The sequence below is a fragment of the Pyxicephalus adspersus genome, chromosome 4 (assembly GCF_032062135.1).
Source record: "Pyxicephalus adspersus chromosome 4, UCB_Pads_2.0, whole genome shotgun sequence".
In the NCBI taxonomy this organism is placed as follows: Eukaryota; Metazoa; Chordata; class Amphibia; order Anura; family Pyxicephalidae; genus Pyxicephalus; species Pyxicephalus adspersus.
Window position 1 is genome coordinate 118,104,431 of NC_092861.1, and position 12,887 is coordinate 118,117,317.

Sequence of the window (12,887 nt, forward strand, 5' to 3'; positions counted from 1 at the left end):
AAAAGAAGGGAGAGTAGCTGGCTTACATGATTGGTTGAACAAAATGAAGAGAGGGTAGCTGGCTTACATGATTGGCTGAACAAAATGAAGGGAGAGTAGCTGGCATACATGATTAGCTGAACAAAATTAGGTAAGGGTAGCTGGCTTACATGATTGGCTAAACAAAATGAAGGGAGAGTAGCTATTATACATGATTAGCTGAACAAAAAGAAGTGAGGGTAAATGGCTTACATGATTGGCTGAACAAAATGAAGGGGGAGTAGCTGGCATACATGATTGGCTGAATAAAAAAAAAGACGGAGAGTAGCTGGCTTACATGATTGGCTGAATAAAAAGAAGGGAGAGTAGCTGACATACATGATTGGCTGAACAAAATGAAGGTAAAGTAGCTGTGTGTTATGACTGGCTGAATAAAAAGACAGGAGAGGGCACAGATCCTTCCTTTCATGGTGACCAGGAAAGACACCTGTAGCCCACTTCGGCACTGCCCACAGCCCGGTTGGTTGCTGAGCATTCCATGCATTGGGTTTCAGTGCAGACTATAACCCAGGAGTAATATTACAGAAACCCATTGTGCATTACATGTCACATATATGTAGTGGGTAATGTGTGCCACACAAGTACTGCAGCCTGCTGGTGGCTCCTGAGACAGGAAGTTCCTGAGGTGCCGGTTCCTGGTGCAGTGCACAGGGAGGAGAATGAGCTGTCATCACTCCCCTCCCCCTACACACACGCTGCCGGCCTGCCACTAGCTGTTGTACCGTACGGTGACACGTAGCAGCGTCTTCGGGCACTTACCGGTCACACTGGCCTTAGTCACCCTTTGTATGATAGCTTTCATTGTGCTGAGCCGGGGAAGAGCAGCCGGTTTCCGCTATCAACTCTTCAGCACCTTCGCTTCCTATAGCTGGCTGTGTGCCGGCGCCATCTAGTGGCTTATTATCATAGTGACAGGTCATGGGCATTGCAGGCTGCACAGAGATCTGAACACATGGCATGGATTTTACTATTCAAATCAATAAATTAAATGTTCTAACATAATCACATATTTAAAAAGAATTTCAATCTGCAGCATCCACTAAAAGACCTTTCAGCATCTTTGCACAGTATGCTGCATTTCTGACCCCAACATCACTGAAAATTTTATGTTGATCTGTAACCTAAAGCATTTTCCTTAGAAGGCCTTTGGTAGCCTTTGCTGATTTCCTGATATTGGATTAGGCCCATAGGGAAACATTAAAAAATAAATTTGTCAGCACAATCTGAATACCTGTGTACCTCATAATAGAGCATTAGAATGTAGAGGACAGGTGGCTTTGGTGGTATGGTTGTTGTTGCCAGAAGGACTGGTCTGAGTCTTTGAGAAATGTCTCCAGCATTACCAGAGAATGATCTGAAAAAAGGAAACTAATCAGTGAGTGTCAGCTCCTTTGCCAAAAATGTCCTGTCAATGTCAGTGGTCAGAATGGCCAGACTAGTTTGAACTGATAGAAAGATAATTGTAACTCATGCACGTTCTGCTCACGCACTGCTCGTTACAACCAAAGTATCCAGAAGAGTCTGTTCAGAATCTCTAAACAACACTTAAAACTTTGAAGCAGATGGGGTACAGCAGCAGGAGACCACACTACTGTTAGCTAAGAACAGGAACCTGAGGTTACAATTTGCACAGGTTTTACCTAAAATGGACCGAAGAATATTGGAAGAATGTTTGGTCTGATGAGTCACATTATCTGCTACAACATTCACAAAGTTGGATGAGAATTTGGAATTAACAACATGAAAGCATAGATACTTACTGCCTTGTATTGATGGTTCAGGCTGGTGGGGGTGTAATGGCATGGGGGGTATTATCTTGAAGATCTTTGGGCCCCATAGTATGAATTGAACATTATTTTAATGCCATAGACTACCATAGTATTATTGACCATTTCCATCTCTTTATGACCACAGTGTACCCATCTTCTTATGGCTGCTTCCAGCACGTCATGTCACAAAACTGAAATCTTCTCAAAATGGTTTAGAATGGATTTCCCCCAAAAAATCTACTAATAATTGCCAGATCTCAATCCAATAGATCCAATAGATCATCTAAATATAGTGAAATTATCACAGTTATTCTACTGTTATTAAAAAAAAGATCATCCATAGAAAAATGGTCTTTGTAACACAAATGTTACTTGTTTCTTTTAACTGCTATCTTTATCGTCTTGTCCCTCTTCTCCTAAGCAATTTCTAAAGATCTGGCATTAAATTGAGTGACTCTTATGAATGATTCTCCAGCTAATGATTTTGTGCCATGATTGGATAATATAAATGTGCCCCAAGGTGTGTTCTATAATAATAAATTTAAAAATTCCCCAGCTAGTTTTGGGTGACATTTCCACACATTTTTTGATTCTGTAAAAACGTATTACTTGAAATAAAATCTAAAACAATATAAGCCTTTCCAGCTATGTTATGTGAACTGCAAAACTCCTTGTCCTTATATTCTGTAATAGAGATAAGAGGAGGGCACTGTCTGTAGTCCAAATAAAGAAAGCAGGCTTGGGGTGGCATTGTTGCTTTCTCATTGATACAGTCAGTGAAAGTTGCCTTCCTATGTTACTGACCAAATCATCAAGTGGGAAAAAAAAATGGAAAATGAAAGCCTGAATAAATTTAAAGAATGCAGCCACCAAACTTATGGTATGATGCAACTTTGCCCAGTTGTAACCTTATTGCAATCTTTTTTTTATTATACATAGAAACTACATGTATTTAAACTACATTCCACCTTTAAACCACTCTATTTTATCCCATTCTGTACAAAGTCTGTCATTTGCTAGGGTTATACCCTGTACCCAGCAGCCATCTATCCCAACACTTGTGGGTTCCATTACATTATGTCTTTCAGTCTTACCTTGAGCAGACATACCCAAAAGCTTAACTATTACTGGAGGAGGGTGGGAGGATTATATGGGGTTGTGGCGTGAAGGGGGTAGGGTGGTACTTCTATGAACACTAGGCAGAAGTGAATGAGATCCATGGGTCCCATGTCTTGTAGAACTCTTGCACTTTATTTTGAACAGTATAGGTTAACTTAGCATTTATCAGTATCCAGTTTATTTTGTTTGTAGTAAAATCTATGTGAATGCTGGCAGATTTCCAATAGCATGCAGTTATCCGAACTGCCAAAAAGATATAGGGTATCAATGGGGTTGTCGCGCTAGGTATTTCTTTCACTATCTTGAAAAAAAGTGCTCTCTACACCCTCTTCAATAGGTTGATTTGCATGACTAAGTTTACAGTATTAAATTTTAAATCCATGTCCAGAATCTTTGGACACATGGACAATGCCACCAAGCATGAAAACAGTGCCCATTTGACCAAAACCTCTATAACAAAAGGGAAATAAGTTTGGGTTCAGTTTATTATGCAGCTGAAGGGGAACCAAGGACCAGCACATCAAAACCTTATAGTTAGACTTTATCAAAGACGTGTTGAGGGAAATTTAGGAGGTTTGACTCCTAATTTTTGCCTGTCCTCCAGTGATGGAGGAACAAAACTTTTTAAAGGCTGTAGACCAAAGTGGGGGCAAGGCTCTTTTTGACTTGAATCGAATAAAAGAGCATATTTAAAGTTATAGAAACTCATTCGTGGGTGGGAGACAATTTTTATCTTTCAGGTGGGAGAGGCTTAATATGTCCCTCCTATCCAAAAAGGTCAACTATTTTTAAAAAGCCCTTGTTGACCCACCTCTCAAATTGTCTTTTGTCACAGCTCGAGGGGAACTTCGGGTTGTTCCATAGTGGAGTAAGGGGAGCATGAGAGGAATGTAGGTTAAGGTTTCCGTTTTCACCATCCCAAAATGATGCAGCGTAGGATAAATGTGGACATAATATTGCAGGTCTCTTGGAGGGAAGAATCCACATAAGAACCTCTATAGGGATAGAAGTGCAAGACAGAGCTTCTATAGCGGTCCACTGTCGCCTGGTGTCTGGCATGGTACACTGCCCCAGGGTAGCGATCTAAGCTGCTCCCTGGTAGAGTAACAAGTTTGGTACTCCTAGACCCCCATTACATTTGGAATGTAGAGGGTTGAGTAATTGATGCTATGTTGTTTAGAACCCCCTATATAAACCTAAGTAGTTTGTTTTGAGTAAATTAGGGATTTTGAGCAACTTAGGGATTTGAGCCGGTAGTGTACATAATATTATCTGCTGCTATTCTACTTAACCAGGTGGGTGGAGAGGCTGTCCAATTGTTTAGATCATTAATAAGTTCTATAAAGGCGGAGGGGTAACTGGCTTGGTATAGGTAGGAGAGCGTTAGTGTAAATTTATTTCCCAAGTATGGTATGAATTTTGTGTCCCATACAAAGTCAAAGCTGTTTTGAAGCTGTGAAACCAGTGCATTTGGAAATAATATGTTACGGGCCAGAGATTTGTTCCTATTAATTGTCAGGCCTGAAACACTGGAAAACAACTGTAATTCCTGAAACCCATATTGGGTAGTGAGGTCACAGGAGATGTAATATATAGAAGGGCATCATCTGCAAACAAGCCGCATTTATGTTTAGTTGAGACACACGTGATTTGTATCTTTTCTGTCTAATGGCTAAAGCTAATGGTTTTATGGCTAATATAAACAGAAGGGGGGAAAGGGGGCATCCCTGCCTAGTCCCCCATTGTATCTGAACCAATGGAGACTGATAGCCCTTATTTGAAAAATGTGCTGACGGAGTGCCATAGAGAGATGTGATGATTTAAGGAATGCAGAGCCAAAGTCCATTTTTCCAAGCACTGCTAATAGATAGTCCTAATACAGGTTGTCAAAATTTTTGTGTAGATCCAGACAAAGTAGCATAGCTTCTCTATCCCGTCCCCCATCTCATTTTCCCGTGACGGCTGAAATCAAGTCTATGGTTCTCCTGGTCTGATCTGGGGCTTTGCGGTTACGCAGAAATCCCACCTAATCTAGATAAATGTAGTGACCTAAGTAGGCACTAAATCGCTCTGGGAGAACCCTAATTACGATCGTAAGGTCACAGTTAATCAGTAATATGAGTCTGTAATTAGAACCATAGTATGATCTTTACCAGGCTTGGGTTTTACACTTCTTAATGCCTTATTACCCTCGTCCGGAACTGGTGCTGCTTTAAATTTGAAATAAGTGGCTAAATGCAGTGCTAGTGTGTCACCAAATGTCTTGTAATATGCATTAGAAAATCCATCTGGGCCCGGAGTGCTATGTATCTTCAGGCCTTTGGTGGCTCTCAATATCTCTTCAGCAGTAAATTCCTTGTCAAGAAATTCCTTATGGTCTTTTCCTAATGTAGGTAAAGGAATACTATTAGAAAAGTTTTCCAATCTGGCTCTGGGTGTGAGAGATGGTGCGTCAAATAATTTGCAATGTTGTAACTGTAAGAGGGATCTCTGTTTTTGCTGAATTAAATGCAGTGACTGTTTTTTAGGTGCAGTGGCTAATCCAATGAGATGGCCTCTGATGTGTGCTTTATGTGCGGCCAAGTGGATCGCTGGAGGTCTTTCCCTCAGTGTGACTCGGGGTAGAAAAAAGTTGCTAGAAGCGGTAACCCTGAGTCACACTCGGGGTAGATAAACCTACGGAAGGTAATAATAAATAGAGCCTGTACCTGATCCGCCGGTGTCCCACGTCGTCCATCGCCGCAATCTCCGTCTTCTTCTCTCTTCTTCCGGCGGCTTCTGCATCCGATGAGTCACCGGGGAGTTCCCAGTGCGTGTGTACGTTGCCGGCGGGGCGGAGCGGGAAATTCAAAATCCATTTGTATTGCATTCAATACAAAACAACTGTAATGAATGCAATACATTGGATTTATATGTGTAAAAGCAGTACATTGTTTTCAAGAACATTTATTTTACAGCAAATATATATGTATGAGTATATTATGTATTTTTAAAAAAACTTTTTTCAAAATTAAAATGTTTTTTTTTTAAATATATAGATTTTTTAATTCATTCAATTTATTATTTTTACATGATTTTGTGTTTCAAACTTTATTATACTCATACTAATATATTATACCGCAAAATACATTTTCATGAAAAACAATGTACCGCTTTTAGACATGTGAAACCAGAAAGAAATGAACCGCTAGGGAGGTTAAAGTAAAAAAAAAAAGGTGATTGTTAATAGTTTCTTGCTGTATGTGGTCATTTAAAAGGAGCTGATTGAGTTTATATTGCGGATGGGGGTTTCTAGATCCTATGCCCGTCAATTTAAATGTCACGATGATCATGATCAGGTCATGATCCCACCAGGAGGTTGTTAGAATGCGTGGTGAAGTCAGATTTGGAATATTATGGGTGGGAATAAAGGCATGGTCTATTCTGGAATATTGATTGTGGGCAAAGGAATAGTAAGCATAATACTTGGCTGAAGGGTTAATTTCCTTCCAAACATCGACTTTATCAAATTGCTGGAGTAAGGAAACAAATTTCAGGCCATGTTTCGGAGGGTTTTTATATACTGGTTTGGAAGTCTTATCTAGAATCTGACCCAGAGCCAGATTGGATTCCCCCATCAAAATTAAGGAACCCTCAAATTAGGGTGAGGGTTTTTCAAACATTTCCATAAAGAATAAGATTTTACCCAAAAGTGGAGGCATAACACACTAATATGGATACCAAAGACTCCCCTAGCACCCTGACTACTAATATATAACAGCTTTCTGGGTTCTTATGTTCTGACTGTAGCTTAAATATTACAGTTTTGGAAAAACCTAGTGCCTCCCGTCGTTTTCTCCTTAGCGTTGGCCAAAAAATACTAGTGGGAGATATCAGTAAAGGTATTTAGGATACGACAGAGAGGAGAAAGCTAGAACATAAACTTAAACCAAATGATAGTACTGAAAGGCATTGAGTCTTTTTATTGGAGAGTTAGGGCCGTGCACATTATGTGTTAAAAAAGTTACCAGGTTATTAGGCTATTAGATCTTAATACCGTCTATCACTAAATCATGTCTCAGAATTGAAATATATCTTAGGGACCCATAGAGCTGGGATTAACACCTATGGACCCATGGATAATAAGGTAAGTGTGGAAGGGCAGGGGATATAACCCAAAAGGGGGAGAACCTCAAGTTGAAATAAAGACATAACAAACAACAGAAATTCCATGAGGCAAGGTATGAAATGCAAACAAATTAAGATGGCAAATCAGCAAGTAGAAAAAAAAGGATATGGTCAAAAGTTCAGTGGGATATGGTGCTCTGTTGAGCGGTTCACAGCATGGCAAGTCCCACAGTGTCACTGCAGAACACTGGTTGGGTAGTATTCATGAAGATTTTTTTAGCAACTTCGAAGAATGGGAGACATAGGTTCAAATAGGTGAAAGTTGAGCTTCAGCGCCACCTGCTGGAGATTAATTTGATGGTTCCATAGTGATGAGGCCCAATTCTTTAGGTAAGGTTTCACGTTTGGCAAAAATGGAGACAGCATGTGATTTATTTTGGTAGTAGAAGCAAAACCTAAATGGGTAGGCCCAGCAATATTTGATTTTGTTTGTCATGAGAACTTGTAAGAGGGGGTTGAGGGCTCTTTGTTTTTGTATCGTTACCGGTGATAAGTCAGTGAAAATTTGAATTGGGTGTCCGTTGATAGAAAGATCTGTCAGGGGACTGACCACCCTCATGAACGCCTCTTTTGATATTAGTGTGGCTTGACTAATATATCTCTTGGAGCCCCATTATCACACGAAGGGAGTACATTTTTCATAAACTCTGCACTGGTTCCAGGTCCTTAAAGGTTTCAAGAAGGCACCTGATGCGGAAGTTGCCCCTCTTAGATCTTTTTTTCAAGTTCTTTAAATATATTTTGTGTTATTTCCAACTGGACTTCCAGATGTGTGATAGCACTAGAGTTTTGTGTCACTCTACGGACCAATTTGTCAGTTTTTAGCTCTATAAGATCAAGTCTCTGTCCCAGGGACTGAAAGTCCTGTTTCCTATTCAGTACCTGTGCAGGCTCCCAGGGTCTGGGGCATCCTCTTGGGGTAAACTGAGAACCCTTAAAAAGGAATCAGTGTCTAACAAGGAAGTTTGGGAGAGGGGCTCAGCTATGTGACTGTCTGATAAAGGAGAGTCCATGGGAGAGCGTGAAGGATCAAAGCGGAGCACTCTGTGCTTACCTCCCTGGAAAGCATCTATTTCTGCAGACTGCTTCATAGCTTCAGGAGGGTTGGGATCCTGTTTCTGTGGCAAGGATGAAGATGTTACAGAGCACAGAAGACCAGAGGGGAGCGCACCCGAACATGCGCACTCCTGCGATTAGTTTATTGGGTTTTGATTCAGCTCTCTCTTTTGTCATTCTTCCTACCTCAGGTGCCATCCTTTGCATACTGGAGCCCTGGGGGGCAATAGAGTGCTAGGACTGAAGTAGGGGCTCCACTATAAGTAAAGGTAAATTGAGAGGATGTCATCTGATGTCATCAGGGCCTCACAGGAGGATGCATTGGGGAATATTGGCATCCTGAAAAGGACATCCATGCCCCTCAATTCATTCACTGTTCCAAAACTGGTAGACCAGCTTGGTTTCATTGATGACAGAGCTAGTGCTAATTCTGTGTCAATAATAGGAGGCTCTAAAAATTCAGCTTCCTCTGCCTGAAAAAAACGTAGTCTATCAGTTTATAAATACTGATTGATCATATTTATTTTAAATCTATCCTATCCCTGTCCCTGATATAATTGTGAATTCCTTTTTTTTAAACTGTGCAGCAATCTCAGTATTGGAATAAATGGGTTGACCCTGTGGTCCAACGATGGTTTTGTCCAATGATTCTGGGATTTGTGAAGAAGCCTTTGCATTTTTAGGCGGTCTAATAAAAAATTTGCCAAATTTGTTATTAGCTTTGTAATACTATTTATTTTAAAAAACACATTTCTGCCTGCCTTTTCCCCCAGCATGCCCTTCAGATATTTCCTGGCATTAGTAAGTTAAGCTGTTTGGCCCTTAGATAGCTTATGGTATGTATCTCAAGTTGGGATATCCCCCAGGAGATCATTGATGGCCGCCTCCTTCTCCTTTTCTTTTTTGGGCTCTTAATAAATTCTCCCCAAATTAAACACTTATGAGCTTTCCATACACTCATCAGAAATATGCCAGGTATATCATTCTACTTGAAATTTATAAGCAAAGTGTTCCCAACCTGTGTGTAAGTGGGTTAAACTTTTACGATATTTGGGTTCAAGCGTCATTTCATGTTTTTGTTTGTGGTGAGCCATCTCTCACCGAAAGGACCATAAATATCAATATATCAATATCACACTTGGAAAAAGCTTTGCTTGGTGAAGACCCGGGTGAAGGGAAGTTCCCTTCCTTAGATGAAAGAAGAAAATCAATATACCAACAGCTGGATTCTGGTGCTCCTCATAAAAACCTTGTAAACCCTCTGGTGTGCATAGTTAGTGCTGCTTGCCTTGATAGGTAACTGATAAACGAAATGGAAAACTTTGATGGTCAGGAAGACCTCTCTCTTTAAGGACTATAATACAGGATGAATTGTTCTCCAGTGCTTTAAAGTGATGGTGGACAGATATTGGAACAGAGATATGGGCACATCAATAAATAATGTAGCCTGGTTTTATCTGACTGGATGTTAAATTTCCTCTTTCAAATTAGGGCTGTACAACCCACAAATGACATCTCTTGGCAGCATGTTCATGCAAAGTGCACAATGTATGCGCACAAAGTGTATTGGGATGGTCAGATCTCATTTCAGCAACTCATTCAAAAGCTTTTGTGTACACCATATGTGTGAATTGTTTCCTTTTTTTTTCCTTCCTGGTCCTTATTATATTAAATTGTTTGTAATACTGTTTGCTTTCTTTGCAAATTCAAATAAAATTTATCATTTAAAAATAAAAAAAATAAAAAAAAAATGTAAATGACAAATAAAAGAAAGCCTTTGTGTTGCTGAGGCCATTTGTTCAGTAAGCACTGATTCAGGAATTCCCCTTTCCAATATTTTGCCTTCCACACCTATCATCCATCTCTTCTAGTTGTTGATTCATTACCAGCAGGTGGTTGTTATGATGACCAGCAATAGACTCCGGGCTCACGATGGTCATATCTCTTTTCTTGTCCGCCCCAAAAACTTTCTCCATGCGGCTAGTGATAGATGGAATCTCGGTAGCCACACCAAGCAAGTCAGATTGAGTGACATGGCGGTGAGAAGCCGAGGAGGTTTATTTTCCAGCTGTAGGAATGAAACCCAAACCAGGTACGAAAGCCACTCTATGTAATATTTATAGATCTATTTTCCTAACCAATCCGGATACCAGGATATACACTAAACTTATAGCCAATAGGATCAAATTGGTTTCACAATTGGCTACTTTTAAAACTGGGTCACTTAATAATCTTTCCCAAAAAATTCTATCCCCACATGTCCCTTGTTGGTGGTTGGCATAAAGGCATTCAATCCGGTCAACTGGATTTTTTTACAAGAAACATTGTTCCAAACAGGATTAGGCCTGGGTATATTTGAAAAAATACAAGCCTTATACATGGGTCCACATACAAAAGTGCATACAATTGGACTTCTGTCTAATTCCTGTAGAAATAAAAATGGAACCAGACAGGAAAGTTCCTTCTTCCCAGTTTTGTATATCCTGGTGTTAGAACATAACACAATACAAATTATGATTTTTTACAGATGATTTTCTATTATATATCAGATCCCACTCTATTTCTATCCCTGTAGTTATAAAAGAATTTGATCGTTTTGGATCGTTTAGTATTTTTAAAGTTAAAATTTAACATTTCCATTTCTTCGACTCTTGTGTCTATTCTGTAATTTTCCATTTTAGGGGCAGCCCAGCTCCAAAAAATATGAAGGAATCCATATCCCTTTCAATCTTTTAGAAATGGCCGGAATAATTTATTATTCTCTACTTTCCAGCATCTCAGCATCTGAGTCCAGTCTTCGATCCTATAGCGGTTTACAAATCTCTTGGATGGGGTCAAAATGCCATATAAACCTTTACTGACCATGCTTCCAGGGATTTTGAGACTGCAGTCAGTGCTATGGTTTACAAGCCATATCAGCAGTAGTGCAGATCTTTTTAAAATCTATATGTCTATTAAGTACATCTCAAACCAGACAGGATTTTCCAATATTAGAGTTGTGTGACTTGTCAACCTCATTAGGGCATCATCGACTGAGGAAGTGTTTTCTAAATCACTTATTTCCTGTTTCCTAAAGGAGTATAGTTTGGCAGAGTGGTTAGTTAGGGAGGTTTTCCTCCCTGTTTTATTCCACTCTTCAGTGATCCAGATCGTTGGACTTTGTTTCTTTTTGGGGGATTTTTGGCTTTCCCTCTGAAGACTCCATGTGATCTTTCCTTACCTAATGGCACAGATTGAGGAAGGTCATGTCCCCAGGAACTCAAAGGGGGAAGATCGGTGTCTTTATCCTGGTACTTGAAGATCTCTGAGTGTTTCTTGTAACACTTTTCTCATCATTCCTATGATTTGTGAATAATCTGTTTATCTATTTATGACTTTACACTGGACTGTGTTCACACATATGGTAAACAGGATGTTTTTTCTGATAGATATCTTTACTTCATTGAGACTGACCCTCTACTTTTGCTCCTGGTATCAGATGATAAACCTTCCTTATTGGCACTAGCACCAGGAAAAATACAAAAAAGGAAGTGATAAAGGTTGTAATGATAAAAAAAATACACAGTGACATAAAAAGGAGGGGGGGTGTGTTGCCTACCTTCTTGGCTAGTTTAGTGTTTAATGGGGTTTGTCTCAGAGTGATCCGTACTGTAAAATTGTAATGTTAAACCTCCACTCCACGTGTATGGGCCAAAAACAGGATCATTTTTGTTTGAAACTGACCTGAAAGCACATTTGAGAAAATGGATGGACAGCACATGAAATGCAACATAAGCACTATCCGCCTACTCACGGTACCCATTTAAAGTGACATAAGAAAGGCAGAAAGACTTACCCATCTGGTATCCTAAAAAGGAGCAGTGGAGGGCACCCTGACACCCCAACAGCAGGTGACACAGAATACAAACTCCACTTGAGTTTTAAACTCTGTCTCCGCCTGCCAGGTGGGGAGAATTTGACAGCCGAGGCCATACTGAGCACTTGTGGACAGCCTGCGTCATCGTGTACGCGCAGGGAACCCGGAACTAACAAGCGACACTAGTGTTTAATCTATCTATACAGAAACGCTTATGCACACAAACAGGAGTCTATGACAGTGACTAGGAGCTGGAGGTGAATTAAGGAGATCCAAGCAAGCACACCACAGGCATGAGACCAAACCCCATTGCCGGAGAGCTGTATTTAACAGCTATAAGGCTGCCCCAAGAAACCATCAGCAGAGCTCCCATCCTAAGACGTCATTGGAGTCATGCAAGAGACATTGCTTGTTCAGCCGTCAGTCAGAGCTTTACTCCAACTAGGTATGCACCTGAGAGGAAGAGGAGGAGAAAGAAGAAACACCAGGATAGGGGTTGCGTCTAATTTATTAAGTTACAATCCTGAGAATAGGAGGAGCAAGGGATTAACCCATTTGTAGGCTGACATGGAGCTGTCAGGAAAAGTTATTGTATTATATGATTTGTAAAATATTAATTATGATCTTTACAAGAAATGTACCCATTTTGAGCAGTCTTGTAACTCCATTTAGAAAGAACAAAATACATTTTCGTAAAAATGTTTTCTGACTTTTGTTTTCCTTGTGTTGTAAGTGCATTTTACGTGTAATTTGTTGTTTAACCACCTAGCCGTTAAGCCCGACCTTCGTATAGGCAAAAAAAAAAGGCTAGGATGGTTAACCCCGTATTTTTGTCGCATCCATACTTACCTGGTCCCACTGTGCTCATCCAGTGTCGTTTT

The 12,887-nt window shown here is 40.1% G+C and overlaps 1 protein-coding gene across 3 annotated transcripts in view; it reads right to left on the reverse strand.

Moving 5' to 3' along the window:
• Positions 1-920, reverse strand: part of DTD1 (D-aminoacyl-tRNA deacylase 1) — a 61,083-nt gene extending 60,163 nt beyond the window's left edge. For all 3 annotated transcript variants that reach the window (XM_072409421.1, XM_072409422.1, XM_072409423.1), the window contains exon 1: positions 799-920. In XM_072409421.1, coding sequence (XP_072265522.1) covers positions 799-841 — 43 coding nt within the window. In that variant the 5' untranslated portion in view covers positions 842-920. The remainder of the gene's footprint in view (positions 1-798) is intronic.
• Positions 921-12,887: the final 11,967 nt, after the last annotated feature.